Here is a 23,200-nt window from a genome sequence, read left to right on the forward strand (position 1 = left end):
AATCAATTTAGTCTGTTTGTACAAAAATCTTCCGTTTAATGAGATAAAATCCGTCCTATCGCTCTGACTAATTGTGTCATATATTATGACGACTTTTCAGCTTTAAATGGTGGAGGAAGAACCCAGATACAACATCCCACTCTCCCTCCCCCTCGTGCATTATTTTATGCATGGTTATTGTGGGTAAAATCATCGACCTTCAGTCAAAGACTGGGTGACTCTCTCGCATGAAAACTGACGAGATTATATTTATAAGCCAACAAAAAATAGGTAATTTATTGTGCAAAAAAGAAAAGATACAATATTTATTCTGTTTGGTACACCTAAGTCAAATCCAAGGTCCAGGCACAACGGAGGGAAAAGAAGTTCTATCAGAGATTTTGTGTCTATCCAATGATAATAGATATACATTTAATAGGATTTTGATAGGGGCGTTTAGAAAATTGCCAAAATTATCTTAATTCACTTTGAGGTTACATAATCTACATCCAACGGCGATTATATCCAGCTGCGCTATCTACAAACCTATAAATCTCTAGGAGATACATGGAGGTCAATAAATATAGTTTAAACAGTATGAAATATTCATAAAAGTTGCTACATGAATATTTTTAACTGAAAAAGTATATATCAAGTTAAAGACAAATGAGCCGTGCCATGGGAAAACCAACATAGTGGGTTTGCGACCAGCATGGATCCAGACCAGCCTGCGCATCCGCGCAGTCTGGTCAGGCTGCATGCTGTTCGCTTTTAAAGCCTATTAGAATTAGAGAAACTGTTAGCGAACAGTATGGATCCTGACCAGACTGCGCGGATGCGCAGACTGGTCTGGATCCATGCTGGTCGCAAACCCACTATGTTGGTTTTCCCATGGCACGGCTCAAATTAATGTACTTAAAATGCTTAATTGGTGATGAAACCTCCAAACTGAATTGGAGCGTGCATGCACGCCTGTTCATTTTGATTTATTATATAATGCCGTATGACATTTGTGACATTCTACGCCGTTTGAATACATTATTTAAAAACGTTTACATAAACTTTATGATAAGCACAGCACGTTTAGTTATTTTGTGACTTGGAAACATATCGTACCAAAAGATTTCTATCCACCGAAACTCCACACTGTAAGTGATTAAACTTAATTTAACTTCCAGAAAACAATTATTTATCTTGGAGAACTGACATTTGTCAACTTTCCAATATTAAAGTAAATCTTTATTTAGAAGACATATATGAATTATATTTACAACAAAGATGCCTGGACCATATTTATCAGTTCGTTGCTGCGACAAAAATGTATACATCAACAACAACAGGGCCGTTTGCTGTCATCTCAATGCACATGTTTGATGTGTTACTAGCAAATATTTTAATCTAAATTCTTTGAACGTCTGAAGAGGCAAGACGCTGTCGTCTGCATACCCCTTCCATATGCGAAATTCCTAAGTATGCATTCATGAATTATTAATGACGAATTCAATATGTGTCCCTGCGACAAAATCCTTAATTTGAAAATTTCTTTACTTTCAAATTTAGGTTATTAAACACATTTTTTTCCGGCAACAATGTTTTTTTTAGTATTAAGTACTATTACTGTCTAAATTACCCAGTTCCTGCATTTTTAATGTGTATTGACTTATTCCCAGCAAGTAGACGACAACTTCCGCACATATATCGGAAGTTTGGGACGAATAACTAGCTAGATGTGTTCACGGTTTATCAATTCACCTCATTTTAGCCTCTCAGCAAATAATAACGGTATCACAAAAATGAATTGATTTGCTTCATATTTCTACATCGGGAAGACAGGTCTTTCCCAGATCTATCTGCGGATATTCCGACCGGTCTTTCACAACTATTTGATCTGAAGATATTCCAACCACTCGCTGACACCTATCCGATATGACCATTCTCGCTGCCGATATTCCGTCTATTCGTTCACACTTATCTGTTGGGGGCATTCTAATTATAATAATATTCCGACAACTCACCGACACCTATCCGATATGTGGATCCTCACTGCCGACATTGTGACTATTCGCTGATACCTAACCCATAAGGGCTTTCTCATTGCCGATATTCTGACCATTCGTTCACAACTATTCGATATGGGTATTCTCACTGACGATATTTCGACCACTCGCTGACACCTATCCGATATGACCATTATCGCTTCTGATATTCCGACCGCTCGTTCACAACTATCCGATATGGTCATTCTCGCTGCCGATATTCCGGCCGCTCGTTAACACCATTCTAACTGCCGATATTCCGAACGCTCGTTCACAACTATCCGATATGGTCATTCTCAATGCCAATATTACGACCGCTCATTCACACCTATCCGATATGGGTATTTCGACCACTCGCTGACACCTATCCGATATGACCATTAACGCTGCCGATATTCCGACCGCTCGTTCACAACTATCCGATATGGATATTAACGCTGCCGATATTTCGACCACTCGCTCACACCTATTTGATATGATCATTATCGCTGCCAATATTCCGACCGCTCGTTCACAACTATCCGATTTCATCATTATCGCTGCCGATATTCCGACCGTTCGTTCACACCTGTCCGATATTGGCATTCTAGCAGCCGATATTTCGACCACTCGCTCACACCTATCCGATTTGATCATTATCGCTGTCGATATTCCGACCGCTCGTTCACACCTATCCGATATGGGCATTCTCGCTGCCGATATTTGACCCACTTGCTGACACCTATCCGATATGAGCATTTTCCCTGCCAGTATTCCGACCGCTTGTTCACACCTATCCGATATGGGCATTCTCGCTGCCGATATTTGACCCACTTGCTGACAGCTATCCGATATGAGCATTTTCCCTGCCAATATTCCGACCGCTCGTTCACACCTATCCGATATGGGCATTCTCGCTGCCGATATTTGACCCACTTGCTGACACCTATCCGATATGAGCAATTTCCCTGCCAATATTCCGACTGCTCGTTCACACTTATCCGATAAGCATTCCCACTTGATAACATTGTTAATGAATAAATCATGTTAATTTACTTAAAATGTGATATTGATAGTACAATAGAGATAACGGTTTTAAAGTTTGCAGTTCCCTTCTTAAGTAATGTATTTTTTTTTTATAGAATTAACACGGAAAGTCATTCTACTGAAGCAATTTTCATACGAAGTTTCTGTGATAATCAATCATTTTACAGTTTGTACTGTCGGGCTTTAAAATAACGTTCTTTGGGTGTTTTCTTTCTCCCAATACGGGAAAAACATTTATGATTTATAGTAATATAATTTAATGCCGTTAGTATTACGTTTAAAACTGTTATAAAACCCCATTCGTTCATGGGAACAAACTTTATTATTTCTACTGACTTCAACTGAATTTTTAACTGACCTGTTAATTACATAAAAGTGTAATTTTGATCTTAGCTTTACGCCTTCCGTTGATAATAATAAAATTACTCCAAAAGAATATAATTATCAAACGTAGATACGTTTGCGCTGCAGACTTTTGACAATCAAAATGATAAAATTATAAACTTTAGTAATTGTATACGTAACAAAATGAGATACCAATATTCACTTCTAAATGGTAGTCCAAGTGTATGGGTCAGTACTTCCCATATTCAATTATCACAATGAATAATCGAAAGTTGCATGATTTTTTTTACTATTAAAAAATTCAGCGCCCTATGACAAAATAATACCGGACACGCGCCAGCAAAAAAAAAATCAGTCGCAATTAAGGTATACAGTGATTCTCTGGATGCTACATATATTAATTAAGTAACTTACGTTATGACGTTACTAAAATTAAACTTGTTTGTTTCAGAGATTATAAGAAGATAACATTTAATTAATGTCAGTGACAATGAACACTGTATACTTTAAGGTCAAAAAACTATTGCAGAATACTGCGTTTATTTTGTCCGAAGTTTGAACAACTTTAGAACAAGTTATATTCACGACCAATGCACGTTCATTTAACTGCATTTTATTGATGAATCTTTGTTAGTCCTTACAATATCAAATAAACGTAACACAATTTTATACATTCTGATTTTAATTATTATATGTATTTTACTTTACTTAAATACTGAGTAAATAATTCACGTTTTTTTTTCCAAAATAAAGCACTTTAATGTACAATGTAGATGTTTCGTTTAGGATTTTAGGTAGCTGTCTTTGTGAAGTATCCATGAAAATAAATTTGTTTGAAATTGAAATTCTCTTGAGGATTTATAAAATCATAAGTCTTCTAAATGCATTCATTCGTTTCAAAAAGATAAATACATTAAGTTTGTGTTTTAAGTATGATTTATATGATGGCTGATTATACATCTAGTAAATAATATATTTCATGAATAATTTGTTTTCCCTTTATATATATAAATCATTTAAATCTAATTATAACGTTGCTTGTCAGATTGTGATGCTTAGGTATAAATGTCAGAAAACATCACGTGTCCTTGAGTTGTTTCAAACGAAGGTAGTATAATACATTTTGTATATCTGAATCAGCATATCTCAGCGTGCACACGACATGGTCCCGAATCTTTCAGAAGATTTTCAGTACCTCTCATTATCGGAGAGTATTCAGTTCATTGTTGTATTTGACCATCTCTAGCAAGTAGCAGAAAGTTATTGAAAATCTTCTTACAAAAGTATTCAGCATCTTTCAACATTTTTGATATCGCAATTATTTCAAAACATAAGAAGGTCAATGATAAAAGAATAAGGGCAAGAAAGATTTCGTTGCAGCAATATTGTTACCGTTTCATATACAGTATTGTCCATATTTATCCAGTCCTTGCTCTATTTTTGCAAAAGCAAACATTTATGGCGTCTTCCTGAAATTCAATGTTTTAAATTGCATGAAGTAACTTCCATAGCATTAACAACTATTATTTATTTACCTTGGACGAGTGACATTATGGACAGCGTAATTATTTACCTTCCGGTAAAAGGTTTGTCACCTGCAACAGTTTCGACACATGACAAATAATGGGCATGAAAGCCTGTTTGATTTATGTGTGTGTGTAGGGGGGGGGGGGGGTAAAAAATAGATTGTAAAGGTAAAGTAACACAAAATTCATAAAAGTTACCTCATGCTCAACTATGTTATATAAGAATGAATAAGTTGTCAGTCACAAGTTGCAGCATGTCAGGAAATTCAGTGTAGTTATAGATACAATGTTACATATTGTTTGATTTCAAATTGTTTTCAATAAAACTTTATATTATATAGAATACATTTCATTACTTCAGACACGATCAAGTTAAATATGATTACAATACATTATAATACGTTATAATTACGATATACATTATGATGACAATAAATCATGATTATGATACATCATGATTACAATACATTATGATTACGATACATCATAATTACAATATACTATGATTATGATAAATCATGATATATCATGATTCTAATACATCAGGGAGTCATCTCACTCACACGAAAATTACTTAAATAAAGTATCACTATTCATGTTTTTCGTCCAATATTTTGGTACAACTTAAAATACAATACATCATGATTATGATACATCAGGATTACAATACATTATGAATGCCATACATTATGATTGCAATACATGATGATACATTATGATTACAATACATGATGATACATTATGATTACAATACATGATGATTACAATGCATGATGATACATTATGATTACAATACATTATGATTACAATACATGATGATTACAATACATTATGATTACAATACATGATGATACATTATGATTACAATACATGATGATACATTATGACTACAAACATGATGATACCTTATTGAATTTACATACATGATGAACATTATGATTACACACCAATGACATTATATTACAATACATTATGATTACGAATCATATGATACCTTAATGATACAATACATATGATACATTTGATTAAATAATTATATTACGTATACATGAGTGATACATTATGAAAAAAACATAAATGTACATTATGACTAGAATACTTTTGATATACAATACATTTTGAACATTTGAACAATCATTATGATTACAAATACATTGAATGATTCAATACATTAAAATACAATACATTAAATGATACAGTTGAAACATTTGATTACATATACATAATATACATTAATTGATTACAATACATATGACACATTATGATTACAATAACTGATGTAATTGTGATGTACATAATTATGAATACATCATGATGATCATTGATTGTTTACAATACATAGTATAAAATGCTGAGATACATTCTGATTACAATACATTATATTCAAAATGATGATACCATTCATTATGATAATTCATCATGATGATACATTAGATTACAAAATTATTGAATTTTACATATGATTACAATACATTGTATGATTACAATACATAAGTAATGATACATATGATTACAACATGAAGATTACGTTTACATACATATGTTACTAATACAGTATTGATCATATGATTACCAATCATTTGTCTATTTGATAACAAACATTATGATCTTTGAATTCAATGCTTATAGATTGCATACATAGTAACTTCCATACATATACAATTATATTACAATACATTATGAGTACAATATTATTGTACAATTACATCACTGAACATTTATGCATACAATACATGATGCATAAAGCTTATGATTAATACTGTGTAATTATGATTACAATACATTGATATACGATAATTACAATACAAAATTCATAAATACTCATGATACATCTATGATTAAAATACAAAATGATAATTGACATACAATACATTAGATACATTCATGTATTAAAACAATACATGATGATTACAATTATGATATCAATAACTTATATTAAATACATTATTACATTTGACTACAATAACTTTATGATTACAATACATTATAATACATTATGACTACATATACATTGATGATACATAATACAATACATGAACATTATGATTACATACATATGAACATTATGATTACAATACATTGAACATTTGAATACAATACATTGATTACGATAATACAATACATATGATTACAATAATATGATACATTATGATTAAATACATGATATACATTATGACTACAATACATTAGGGATACATTATAAAACAATACATGATTATACATTATACTACAATACATTATGATTCAATACATTATGATACATATACTACAATACATATGATTACAATACATTATGATACATTATGACTACAATACATGATGATACATTATGATTACAATACATGATGATACATTATGATTACAATACATGATGATACATTATGATTACAATACATTATGATACATTATGAATACAATACATGATGATTACGATAATTACAATACATTATGATTACAATACATGATGATTACAATACATGATGATACATTATGATTACAATACATTATGATACATTATGATTACAATATATTATGATTACAATACATGATGATACATTATGACTACAATACATATGATTACAATACATGATGATTACAATGCATGATGATACATTATGAAACATTATGATTATAATACATTATGATACATTATGATTACAATACATTATGATTACAATACATGATGATTACAATGCATGATGATACATTATGATTACAATACATTATGATACATGATGAAACATTATGATTATAATACATAATGATACATTATGATTACAATACATGATGATACATTATGATACAATACATATGATACATTATGATTACAATACATGATGATACTAGATACAAAATTACATACATATGTTTAACAATACATTATGTTTGATGATACATGATATACTTATGATTACAATACATAATGATACATTATGATTACAATACATTATGATACATTATGATTACAATACATGATGAAACATTATGATTATAATACATTATGATACATTATGATTACAATAAATGATGATTACAATACATGATGATACATTATGATAAACAATACATTATGATTACAATACATTATGAACATTTGAACAATATGATATTAATACATACATTATGATACATTATGATTACAATACATGATGATACATTATGATTACAATACATGATGATACATTATGATTACAATACATGATGATTATGATTACAATACATGATGATACATTATGATTACAATACATGATGATACATTATGATTACAATACATTATGATACATTATGATTACAATACATGATGATACATTATGATTACAATACATTATGATTACAATACATGATGATACATTATGATTACAATACATTATGATTACAATACATGATGATACATTATGATTACAATACATGATGAAACATTATGATTACAATACATGATGTATATACATTATGATTACAGTACATATGATACATTATGATATAAATACATAATGATGATACATTATGATTACAATACATGATGATACATTATGATTACAATACATTATGATTACAATACATGATGATACATTATGACTACAATACATTATGATTACAAAACATGATGATTACAATGCATGATGATACATTATGATTATAATACATTATGATACATGATGAAACATTATGATTATAATACATTATGATACATTATGATTACAATACATATGATACATATATGATTACAATGCATGATGATACATTATGATTACAATATATTATCATGATAACATTATGATTACAATACATATGATACATTATGATTACAATACATGATGATACATTATGATTACAATAATTATGATACATTATGATACAATACATGATGATACATAATTACAATACATTATGATTACGATACAAAATACGATACATGATACAATACAATATATGATAACATTGATATATTATATTACAATAATATGATAATTATGATTACAATACATTATGATACATTATGATTACAATACATGATGATTACGATAATTACTATACATGATGATTACAATACATGATGATACGTTATCATTAACAATACATTATGATTACAATAATATGAAACATGTTGAAACATTAGATATAATACATATAACATTATGATTACAATACATGATGAACTTATGATTACAATACATGAGACACTTGATTACAATACATGATGATACATTATGATTACAATACATGATGACACATTATGATTACAATACATGATGACACATTATGATTACAATACATGATGACACATTATGATTACAATACATGATGACACATTATGATTACAATACATGATGATACATTATGATTACAATATATTATCATACATTATGATTACAATACATTATGATTACAATACATTATGATTACAATACATGATGATACATTATGATTACAATACATTATGATACATTAATTACATACATGATGATACAATTAATGACTAAATACATTATATTACAATACATTATTATTACAATACATGATGATACATTATGACTACAATACAAATGATAATACATTATGATTACAATACATTATGATACATTATGATTACAATACATGATGATACATTATGATTACAATACATTATGATACATTATGATTACAATACATGATGATACATTATGATTACAATACATTATGATTACAATACATGATGATACATTATGACTACAATACATTATGATTACAAAACATGATGATTACAATGCATGATGATACATTATGATTATAATACATTATGATACATGATGAAACATTATGATTATAATACATTATGATACATTATGATTACAATACATTATGATTACAATACATGATGATTACAATGCATGATGATACATTATGATTACAATACATTATGATACATGATGAAACATTATGATTACAATACATTATGATACATTATGATTACAATACATGATGATACATTATGACTACAATACATTATGATACATTATGATGACAATACATGATGATTACGATAATTACAATACATTATGATTACGATACAAAATTACGATACATCATGATTACAATACATTATGATGATGATACATTGATATATTATGATTACAATATATAATGATATATTATGATTACAATACATTATGATACATTATGATTACAATACATGATGTTACATTATGATTACAATAAATGATGATTACAATACATGATGATACATTATCATAACAATACATTATGATTACAATACATTATGAAACATGTTGAAACATTATGATTATAATACATTATGATACATTATGATTACAATACATGATGACACATTATGATTACAATACATGATGACACATTATGATTACAATACATGATGACACATTATGATTACAATACATGATGACACATTATGATTACAATACATGATGATACATTATGATTACAATACATGATGATACATTATGATTACAATACATGATGATACATTATGATTACAATATATTATCATACATTATGATTACAATACATTATGATTACAATACATTATGATTACAATACATGATGATACATTATGACTACAATACATTATGATACATTATGATTACAATACATGATGATACATTATGACTACAATACATTATGATTACAATACATTATGATTACAATACATGATGATACATTATGACTACAATACATTATGATTACAATACATTATGATTACAATACATGATGATACATTATGACTACAATACATTATGATAGGTTTATGATTACAATACATGATGATTACGATAATTACAATACATTATGATTACCATACATTATGATGATGATACATCATGATTACAATACATTATGATGATGATACATCGATACATAATGATTACAATACATTGTGGTTACAATACATGATTACGATACATCATGATTACCATACATTATTACATTATGATTACAATACATTATGATTATGATACATCATGGTTACAATACATCATGATTACAATACATTATGATTACGATACATCATGATTACCATACATTATGATAATGATACATCGATACATCATGATTACAATAGATTGTGGTTACAATACATGATTACGATACATCATGATTACCATACATTATGATTACAATACATTATGATTATATTACATCATGGTTACAATACATCATGATTACACTACATTATGATTACAATACATTGTGATTACGATACATCATGATTACCATACATTAGGATTGCAATACATTATGATGCATCACGATTACATAGACATAGACATAGACAACACTTTATTTCATCTCAAATCATATTATATGATGTATGAGCGAACAGATGCTCTAAATACAATACAATTATACGTGACATGGTGTTATTAATTTCAATTTTAAAATATGTTAATCACACTTACTATATCTATATACAATACATCATGATTACCATGCATCATGATTACAATACATCATTATTATAATTCATCATGATTACAATACATCATAATTACAATACGTCATGATTACAACACATAAATTATAATGACATAATAATAACATTATGATTACAATACATCATGATAACAATACATAATTTGTTGCAATACATTATAGCTACAAAACAATATGATTACAAGACTACACACATTGAAATGTTCGAGACGCATTGAACAGTGAATCCATTTTATCGGATACATTTAACATCGCCATGTTATAGCACCTTTTTTCGTCGGAAAACTAAGATAATGCCGATTTTTCAAACGGAAATAGAAAAGAGGATTTGTTTAAGTCAAGTCAAGTCAAGTCAAAGTTTATCCGACAAAAACATATACATGTTCATCGCCAATTACAATATGACGGTACATACACATATTACAGAAAAGTATGAGACGTTGCGTACGTTGTTGGCGAACATCGGAAATTTTTCAGTTTCTTTCACTTCAATGTTTCATGAAATTCGTTTTAGAAACACGGTTGTTATCTTCTTATATCACAAGAAAGGCAAAACAATCTCCCTGTTAGTAAATATGATCGTATTTACGTTTAACAATTAGTAAAAATTTAATTCGACATAGAATCATAGAAAACAACACTAAAACGTAATGTAAGATGTAACAGAATTCACCAATGCGCATTATTTAACGGCTTGGTAAATTCATAAAATTATTGTTTTCCGTCAAATAAGAAGACTCGGTGACGTGACGTTAACTATATTTGACGTCATTGAAGTCATTTGCTGTTCAATACTTCCTGTAACAAACAGGAAGCAAAAGACAGATCCAACTTAAAACTTAAGATTTAATGTCTTCCCTCGACAGGATTTGTTAAAATTTCTGTATTTTCTTTAACAATTGTGTGCTTTCTATAATATTTATTTTGACAAAAAGTACATAAATTATACTTTTGAATTAGTAAGTTTTTGTCGTATATTGACTTTGATAATGGCGTTTAATATATGTATACTTTAATCTAGCCGCGATGTCACACGTGTCAAAAACTGCAAAAAAATAAAATTACGAAGTTGTTACGTGCCGAAATATTTAAAGAAATATGTATTTGTTTACAAAACAGCGACTACAGTCTGAAAGTACATACATTTGTCTGCAAATTGATATGCATAAGTCTTACGTTGAATATGAATTAAATTTAACACATGAAAATTGCAAAATCTAGCAGAGATGTCACAGCCGTGAAATTAATGTAACGTCGACGTTACGTTTGAAAACTAAATAATGTATATGTATTACAATTGTATCTGAACACCGCAATATAATTCACTGTCTGATAAATAATTATATTGAATAAATATTATATAGTACATCTATATCAAATATTTCCTTAAATATCGAAACGACATGATTTATGAAAACTGTAGTCCAACCACCCCAAGTAATCCCTTTAACGTCTAAACGGCTAAAAACGACGATAACGTCAGTTACGCTAATGTACGCCAACAATGAGCGTAACGTCGTGAGTGATATATGGTATGAGTAGAATGTACAATCAATTATAAACATATTAAGCATTATGAATAAATATACACACAAGCAAGAACATTTCATTCATTACAATACTATTAGCATAAAAGTAGCTACCAAACTGCTTCATTTCTTTTAAGCGTTGCGAAGTAAATGTATTTTCCTAAATTTAGAAGCTTACTTCTTTGAGTTAAGCTCATAATAGATTTGAATTTATGAACACTAGGCCATACACAGTAATATTTTGGCAAATACTGTTTCCTTAAATCATAATAAAAAGGACAAACCAATAAGAAATGATATTCATTTTCAATTTGTTGCATATTAAATTTTGTACATAATCGCTGACTCCTCTCAATTTCTGAATCTTCCTTCTTCAATTGCCAACTTATGCGCAGAGCATCTGAATCTGGATAAAGCTGTTCTATATTTTATGTTATCACTATATGATAAGTATTTTTCTTGACAAAAGTCATTTTTAAAGACATTATAACTTTCTAATTTTGAAAATGTACTGAATGCCACTGTTGTAAATAATGATCAAATATTCTTTGTATTACAGCATTTTTTTTAACAATACTAATATTATTATGATTCCATAAGTAGGAAAATCCTAGATCAGACAGCAAACTTTTCACATTTTTTGACCAACTATTCACTAATATTCCATTAGCATCGGTTAAAAACATCATTTTATGTAATAAAGAGTTTGGAGATTTCGTAATCCTGTACCAATATTTAATAATTCTAACTTTACGCAGGACTGACAAAGGAAATCTGCCAAATTCACCAAAAACTGCTGAAGTCGTTGTCTGTTGTCGTACACCGAGAATCTGTTTTAAAAATTTGAGATGATTTTTTTCTATATCAGGTGCTTTATGAAATCCCCAAATCTCTGATCCGTATGACAGAATTGGTAAAATCATGCAATCAAAAAGTTTTACCTTTCCTTCAACATTCAAAGAAACTTTATCAAACAATGTATTCAAAGAATATAACGCCTTCAATGCTTGGTTAGACAATGATTTTTGAGCTTGAAAATAGTTTCCATTCGACGACAACGTAACACCTAAATATGTAAATATCTCAGTAACAACTTTCAATTGTTCATTATTATAATACAATTCTACATTCTCTAATCTGTTACCAGACTTAAACACCATAACGACTGTTTTATCAACATTTACAGTTATGCCCAATTTGTTACAATAAGTATGCAGTTGGTTAAGTAACAATTGTAGGCCTTCCTTAGAATATGAAAGTAAAGCAGTATCGTCTGCAAACAATAAGAGGTATATTTGTAATTCATCCAAGGTGAAGGCCTCATTATTATCATTTTGCAAATTTTCATACATGCTATTTACGAAAAATTTAACAAAAGAGGTGAGAGTGGTTCCCCTTGTTTTACGCCCATATAACTTTCAAAATAATCAGAAAGAGAACCATTTGCTTTCACACAAGAGATTTAACACAATTGTACATACTTCGCAACATAGATAATACTTTGGAAGACACGCCATCATTTAGCAATTTAAACCAAATACCATTCCTGTATATCATATCAAAACATTTTTGGAAATCTATGATTTTCATGTTTAATTATTTTATCAATAGTAGAACATAGAGCAAAAATACAGTCTACAGTACTTTTATCTTTTCTAAAGCCGTATTGAAATTCGTTCAGTAATTCATTGTCTTCAGCCCATTTGCGCAGTCGCATATCTAACATTATAGAAAAAATCTTAGAAAATATACTTGTTAGAGTAATGCCCCTATAATTATTTACATCGTTTAAGTTGCCCTTTTAGGTACTGGCACTACAATACCTTTACACCAAGATTCAGGATATGTGCATGCATTAAATATATGATTGAACAACTTACACAAAACAGGCGCTATGGCAGTCTTGTTTTCTATGAATATTTCAGGGATGAGCTTGTCAACACCAGCACTTCCCCCCTCTTTAAGGAAGAAATGGCCTTTATAACATCATCAACACAAAAATCACAATCTAACTGTTCTACATTTACAATATTAATCTCATCACTACTCAAATTCTCTTCAACATTTATATTTGTGAATACATCATCTTTTGAATATATATCTTTAAAATGATTATAAAACTGGTCTAGTGATAATTCGTTTTTAACATTTTGTTTTCTCAGTTTCTTAATTTCTTTCCAAAATTTCTGCGGATTTTCACTAGCTAACAAATGCATTTTCTTTTTCTGATTAATATGAAATTTGGTGCGAGCCCGTCTTTTAGCTATTCTGTAGAGACGCCTTTTGGTAGCTAGTATTTTCCTATTTTGCTGTGAATTGCATTTATAAACCATGTACTTTTAAACTTTCTGCTACAGTGACCCTTAGAACTATTCATTACTTTAGTTTCCCCAAAAATATTAAACGTTTTACTATACAAAATGTCGGATATTTCTTGTATTCCAGAATCTAACTCTGTCTCAGTCTGAATTATGCTGTTAACTATGTTTTCAATGTTACAAATTTCATCTGACATAATTTCTTTGTATATGTTTACTTTATCATCATCCCATTTTAATACATCGACATGAATGCTTTCATCTTTGCATGATACTGGCACACACTTCATATGTAAATTTAACTCAATCGGCTCGAGTTATGATGCGAAAAGGTATACAGATCTACGTACGAAGGGAAACAACTCATGTTATAATAGCACATAGTCGATCAGACTATTACCTGTATTTGATAAAAAGGTAAAATCTCCAATACCGGCGTCATTTCCTAGCCGGCCATTTACAATTTTTAAATCAGTGCTGAGACATAAATCTATCAATCTGTTGCCCGAGGAATTAACAGTATTATCCATTGAATTTCGATCAGGTAAATCAACATGATCAATAACGGTTTCATCTTGCTCAATAGATGAAATGTACCGTTCAAAACACTGGTTTTTCTAAAATGTCACACTTCTTGCCGCATCTTGCATTAAGGTCGCCAAATATCGACACTTTACCATACTGCGAATAATCTCGCACACCTCTTTCTAATGTCTCAAAGAAACCTACATTTTGTATTTCATTCATATTATAGTAAATTGAATTGCTCAGGGGTATATAAACAAAACAAGCAAAAATATCATATTCATTATTCATTTTGGAAATAATCTTTGCACAATTTAATCCAAATTAGACCGTTACTGTCTGTTTCAATGATCTTAAAACCATGTTTTAACTCAGTTTTATAGAATAGGCACACTCCACCATGGCCTCTTTTGTTTTTAATGGATAAAGATTCGGTTCTAGGTACTGAAACACACTCATACCCGTCTAAAACAAAACTATCCTTATTACGCTCCCAGGTTTCACTTAAAAAGATAATACCAAAATCATATACAAAATTCAAAAAGTCCTCATCATCAAAGCAGACCGTCAATGTTCCACGATAATATGCCAATTTCACACTTTTCTGAAACATCCTATCTGCCATCAGGCATGGTGGAGTCAGACTTGTACAATGCGTTATTAATATACAGTTTATCTCTGACCAGTACTGCCCTCTTACCTTCTCGTCGGGTCTGCAACATCTTCGGTACCAGTTCGCGCCTGCGCTCTTGGACTTCCGGTGGGAACTGGTCACTCACGTTATAGGGTGTATGATATAGGTTGACATTTTTCAAAGATTTTTTAATTTTTAGTTTGGACTGAGAGTCAAATTTGACCACAATTGGGCGGGTTTTCTTTGAATCATACACTCCAATACGATGTGCCCTGTCAATTTTGAGCATTGTTTCAGGATCAATGATATTTAGAACCTGTTTACAGAAAAGGTTTACTTTAGCAACGCAGTCATCATTTAATATCTGCGCAAACGACAAGCCATGTGCTGAACCTGTGGTCGACTCGGGAGCGCGCCCCTTACAAGTACTTTCCGATGATTCCATTGCTGGGGGTGCGGTCTGATTGCTTGAAACAGAGGAAGGAAGGGAACCCTGATTCCCTTCTTTTGAAAGTTGGGCACCGGGTATATTTATCATTTTATGGGTGGCACATCATAATGAGAAACCGCTCCTTCGGGATACCAAAAAATAATAAATTATCACGCATTGATCTGCGCTTTAGGTCCGCGACGTTATCCGACAATGAACTAATGGTATCCGACATAGCACTTTTTGCTGACTTTAAGGTGACATTTTCTGATCTTAAACCTTTGACCTCCTTTTCAAGATTTTGTAATATCCGTGCATTGCGATATAGTTTCATACTGATCACTGACGAACTTTTGACCACGCTCTATTTCACACACTTTTTTGTCCATCTCATTAATTCTCACCGTTAAATTGCTCACTATTGACTGTATTTTATCGAGCTGTCCTAGTTTCGTATCAGTGTGTTCTAGTTTCTGAATAACGTTTTGCAAAAGATCGGTATTTGCCCCATTTTGTTGAGTTAGAGCAGGTGACCCTGAGTTCATTAATCTATGCATATAGGGGCGATATTGCAAAACTTGTGGCACTTGTGGCATAGGATACGATTGCGGGGTCTGAACATTGGCCTGCACGTTATTACATGCAATAGGAGTACTTTGAGACATTTTTGCACTACTTTTTGTGTTGTTTTTAGTTTGTTTTTCTTTGTTTGAGTCAATTGCTGCTCCACAGGTGATACGTTAGGCGAAACAGTCTCATTTTTACGTTTCCTACCCATTTAATCCATCGGTCAAGTTATCCAAATAATAAAAAAATGTTAATGTTACACATTTAAATCCAGATTAATAGTTTTTGACTATACTAAAAACAAATAAATCCATCTTTTCTATTCAAAATATCACAGATTTGAAAATGTACCGCCATTTCGACGCATGCGTTTAAGGAAAGTAACAGTAACATACTGGTGTATATTGAACGTACGTATCGTGAACATACTTCGAAGCAGCTGCTTGTACTACAGTACAGGAGGAAACTTATGTTATAAGATAGGAACATTGCGACATTAGCTCTGCTCTATGATAATTGACCGTCATCTCTGGTTTATGTGGGGAAGATGTCAAAGAACAAGACACTGGCTAGGAACACAGCCTGTCGTTATTGTCAAAATACATTTAAAATGGGATAAATCCATATCAAACACGTGTTATTATAACTGGGAGAACATTCTTTAACCTTCCATCACCACCTGCTACTGACAATACATCAATACATGGCCTGTACAATGGCTTATCTTTATATAGCAATTCTATATTTACAATACGGCAGTAAAAGATGGAGCTGTATCTAAAACAAGCCTCTTGAAATGTTTGGAGATTTACACTTAAAACGGTAAAGGATATTTGGAAAAGCTGGATTAACAATGTTCATTGAGGCTAGTGGAAATAAAATTGTGATACGTGAGTATATTTAGCAAAAAGCGAGTTTAAAAACGCTCACAAAACAGTCCACATGATACGCACGTAAAGGCTAGAAATTTTGGAATATCTGATTGACGAAGTGCAATATACATATTATAGCACGCACATAATTTTTAGTATCATAATTTAGAGATTCATTTGAATAGCTGTCAGTTATTTAGATATACTGTTTAGGAAGAGACACAATGGACAGTCCGGAAAAGGAGCCAAGTTCGCCAAACGGGGACACGTCTCCCAGCTATCCTCTGTTACCCACACTGACAGTTGAAGGTCTAGATCCAAAACCTAGAACTGTTTGGATTAATCCACAAGAAGGTAAGTTAAACCATTGTTTACCTTTTTCAGAGGGGCGTAGGTTCAAGCCCCACTGGGACCATTTTTTTCTCCATATTTTCCTCTTTTTTTCTCCATATTTTCCTTTTTTTCTAGTAAGTTTTTACTTCTTTCAAGACTTATTATGGATGTATTGTACAAAAGTGGAAACTTTTCATTTTATAAACGATTTCTTGCTGTTCAAAGTGAATTTACCTCTGAATAAGGAGGGGTAGAGTTAGACATCTTTAAAAATACTGAGTTACATGCGGTAAAAGTTCTCTATTTTTCCTTCATTCTTTAGATTACATATTGTGGAAGAAATGCAGGTAGGTTTTACTTCTGCCCCAAGGTTATTTTTGAATGAAATGGGCAAAATTCAAAACAGACCCACATGATTCGACCTTAATTTTTCAATGTTGGAGTTAGAATTCTGTCGCATTTAATCTGTTTACTTGAGGCACCCTAGAAATAAATGATATTTACAGTTTTATTTTGTGTTTCATAATTGTTTAACAATAGTTTGATGTTTCTTTTATCAAAATTAATGCTGAAATGAATTCTCTGCAAACGTTTTAGATAGTGGCCATCACACTGAAATTTGTCTCTACTTAAGCTTGAGGAAATATCATAAATTATACAAAATTTACAAAAAACGGCACGGTAAAAGTTGTTAAAAATTTGCAACACAGTGCGAATCATGGTCAACTTTAAGAATATACCAAGCAAATGCCATTTTTAAACATTACTATTAGGGGTCCAATACCTTAAACACACTTATTATATCTATATACAATGTTTTGATTTTCCTTTTATTTTCTCTGAGATGGCTCTCTGTGATATGTTGCTGGACATAGACACCATGGTTTAAGTAAAAGCAGTATTTATACAGTAGTACTGCGGTAAAAAGAAACTACACTGTTTCGACAATATTTACAATTACTTACGTAAGAAAGCAATTTTTCCTTTCTCCATTTCAGAAAATGAGTTTGACGCTCTGCTTCATGCCAAGTTTGAGGTAAGATTATGCAACATCCTTTTTTGAGCTAAAGAGTATTTTTAAGACAGTCAAAATCAAACTAGCTTCTCGTTTTGTCCGCACTTCTGTTTGCATTAGCTGTCGTATTCAGACACAATCTACTATCAGCGGTAAGTTTTAAAATAATGTTGACATATACAATAACTTTATCTATTTCGTCTGAATAACGTCTTGTATAAAAAATTTTTTTTTTGTTTTTTTTTTTTTTTTATTATCCGTTCTGTTTTTCTATCTACTTAGAAAATTCCCCTGAAAGATTTTGGTGCTGAGGTCCGAGCTTTTCGTGATGTTGAGAATTTCTTGGACAGAACATTGCTCGTTCTTAACCTGGACAAATACGGTTTGGACGAAATTCTTGAAGCGATGCTACAAAAAATTAAAGACGACAAAACCGACGGAGAGAAATTCTCTACAGAGGAGTCAATGGAGGCTGTATATAGTCACCACTCAGGTAAATTCGCAAGTCAGAGAACTCGAAATTCTGTTGTTGTTTTTTTTTTTTTTCGAGATATATCATATGTCACAGAATATTGTTACCCGTGAGATTTACATAGATGCATTCTTTAACAAAATTTACTAAGATTTTTACACGTGAAAAAAAAATTCATTCGAGGAATGGATACCTCTTATATTTTGCTGTCCACAACCCCTCTATATTTTCATCACAGTGATTTATGTGTTCTTTGTTGCTGCTCAGGTCCACGACCAAAAACCCATCAATTCCCCCACTGTCCATATATTTTCACTATCCATATATTTTCATCTGTGATTTATGTGTTCTGTTTGTAGCTCAGGTACTCAAAAAAACCATCTATGGAACAACACGAAGTGAAGGTGGGGTATACTTTGACCAGTCTTGGATATGTGCACTGTGAGTTATTTTACAAAAATAACTTCTGCAGAATAAAAAATTCCTGTAGAACCGTGAAATGAAAAACAAATTTCATGAAAATATCTATTTTCGTATTAATTTTGCTCCGAGAAGGAATTCAGAAATTGGATATTGCAGTACCTTTAGCTTCTGATTCTTACATTTCACCTTTTATTCTTTTACATCTTTATTTTCTAGAGCTGTTTACTTATCTAAATAAAGCAACAAAGCAACTGTTTATTTCTAATTTCCTTTAAAACGGTACGTAATGTAGAAACAGAACGCTCGTATTTTTCACATTCTATTGACGCAATCGGGAAAAACTAACAACTTTTAGCCCGATTCTTCTGCTTTTATAATATGCATATCATTGTAAAATATTGAATTGTGTTCTACATAAAAAAGCAATGAAATCTTGATTAAATCAAATAAGATCTTCTCAAATCGTGAAATAATTATTTTGCAGTTGTGAATTACCGTCAGTCAGCAGACGACATGTTGTGATTTGTCGTCTCGAGAACCCCGCCAATCTCGGCGCCAACAGCCAAGATGTGCAGTTTGTCATTCTCGTTGTCGCTCCAACAAAAGAGGTATCTTTTGATAAGATTTTGCCAAGAACCTATACATTTTCTATTTTAGTGCATTTGTAAACATTGATTCATTCTTTGGTGGTTCTAAATTCACTTGTTATATATTTAAACAGTTTATTACAAAAAAAAAAAAAAACGTGAACGTTTTGTACATAGTGCATTGACAAACATACATACAGCCAATAAAAAGAAAATGTGTACTTATTCAATTACCTTAAAAATAAGAAAATAACAATGAAATACGTCAGTGAGTGTACGTGAATTTATGGTTGTGACAGCTGTTAAGCAGCCATCTTACATCAATATGAAACATGTGCTTTCCATTTTTATTTTCGATTAAATTTATTGATATACAATTGCGTTCTTCTTGTAGCAGTCATGATGCAATATGTTTTGCCTGACTTCAAAATTATTAATCTGGTTTATGCTGGTTTATGCTAATGTATCACTGGTTATCAAATAGCATAGACAGACACATTTTGCTTCTTTGCAAGACATCATGTTTTACCCATTTCATTACGCTACCCAGCTTTACGTATTTTGCTCCACAAGACATCACGTTTTACCCATTTCATTACGCTACCAAGCTTTACGTATTTTGCTCTGCAAGACATCATGTTTTACCCATTTCATTATGCTACCCAGCTTTACGTATTTTGCTCTACAAGACATCATGTTTTACCCATTTCATTACGCTGCTACCAAGCTTTACGTATTTTGCTGTGCAAAACATCATGTTTTACCCATTTCATTACGCTACCCAGTTTTACGTATTTTGCTCCGCAAGACATCATGTTTTACCCATTTCATTACGCTACCCAGCTTTACGTATTTTGCTCCGCAAGACATCATGTTTTACCCATTTCATTACGCTACCCAGCTTTACGTATTTTGCTCCGCAAGACATCATGTTTTACCCATTTCATTACGCTACCCAGCTTTACGTATTTTGCTCCGCAAGACATCATGTTTCGCCCATTTCATTACGCTACCAAGCTTTACGTATTTTGCTCCGCAAGACATCATGTTTCGCCCATTTCATTACGCTACCAAGCTTTACGTATTTTGCTCTACAAGACATCATGTTTTGCCCATTTCATTACGCTACCAAGCTTTACGTATTTTCCTCCACAAGACATCATGTCTTACTCATTTCATTACGCTGCTACCAAGCTTTACGTATTTTGCTCCACAAGACATCATGTTTTACCCATTTCATTACGCTACCCAGTTTTACGTATTTTGTTCTACAAGACATCATGTTTTACCCATTTCATTACGCTACCCAGTTTTACGTATTTTGTTCTACAAGACATCATGTTTTACCCATTTCATTACGCTGCTACCAAGCTTTACGTATTTTGCTCCACAAGACATCATGTTTTACCCATTTCATTACGCTACCCAGCTTTACATATTTTGCTCCACAAGACATCATGTTTTACCCATTTCATTACGCTACCCAGCTTTACGTATTTTGCTCCACAAGACATCATGTTTTGCCCATTTCATTACGCTACCCAGCTTTACGTATTTTGCTCTGCAAGACATCATGTTTTGCCCATTTCATTACGCTACCAAGCTTTACGTATTTTGCTCCACAAGACATCATGTTTTGCCCATTTCATTACGCTACCAAGCTTTACGTATTTTGCTCCACAAGACATCATGTTTTACTCATTTCATTACGCTGCTACCAAGCTTTACGTATTTTGCTCCACAAGACATCATGTTTTACTCATTTCATTACGCTGCTACCAAGCTTTACGTATTTTGCTGTGCAAGACATCATGTTTTACCCATTTCATTACGCTACCCAGTTTTACGTATTTTGTTCTACAAGACATCATGTTTTACCCATTTCATTACGCTACCCAGTTTTACGTATTTTGTTCTACAAGACATCATGTTTTACCCATTTCATTACGCTGCTACCAAGCTTTACGTATTTTGCTCCACAAGACATCATGTTTTACCCATTTCATTACGCTACCCAGCTTTACATATTTTGCTCCACAAGACATCATGTTTTACCCATTTCATTACGCTACCCAGCTTTACGTATTTTGCTCCACAAGACATCATGTTTTGCCCATTTCATTACGCTACCCA

The 23,200-nt window shown here is 31.3% G+C and overlaps 1 protein-coding gene across 3 annotated transcripts in view; it reads left to right on the forward strand.

The window, feature by feature from the left end:
* Nucleotides 1–23,200, forward strand: part of LOC123525169 (solute carrier family 4 member 11-like) — a 37,691-nt gene that overhangs the window by 517 nt on the left and 13,974 nt on the right. The window contains exons 1-6 of one of the 3 annotated variants that reach the window (XM_045304002.2): nucleotides 1,008–1,127; nucleotides 18,451–18,591; nucleotides 19,569–19,606; nucleotides 19,868–20,078; nucleotides 20,417–20,498; nucleotides 20,965–21,088. In XM_045304002.2, the coding sequence (XP_045159937.2) occupies nucleotides 18,462–18,591; nucleotides 19,569–19,606; nucleotides 19,868–20,078; nucleotides 20,417–20,498; nucleotides 20,965–21,088 (585 nt within the window). In that variant the 5' untranslated portion in view covers nucleotides 1,008–1,127; nucleotides 18,451–18,461. Of the gene's footprint in view, nucleotides 1–1,007; nucleotides 1,128–17,808; nucleotides 18,256–18,450; nucleotides 18,592–19,568; nucleotides 19,607–19,867; nucleotides 20,079–20,416; nucleotides 20,499–20,964; nucleotides 21,089–23,200 lie in introns of those variants that run through there. The other 2 variants (XM_045304000.2, XM_045304001.2) reach the window with 2 other exon arrangements.

Source organism: Mercenaria mercenaria, chromosome 3 (genome assembly GCF_021730395.1).
Source record: "Mercenaria mercenaria strain notata chromosome 3, MADL_Memer_1, whole genome shotgun sequence".
In the NCBI taxonomy this organism is placed as follows: domain Eukaryota; kingdom Metazoa; phylum Mollusca; class Bivalvia; order Venerida; family Veneridae; genus Mercenaria; species Mercenaria mercenaria.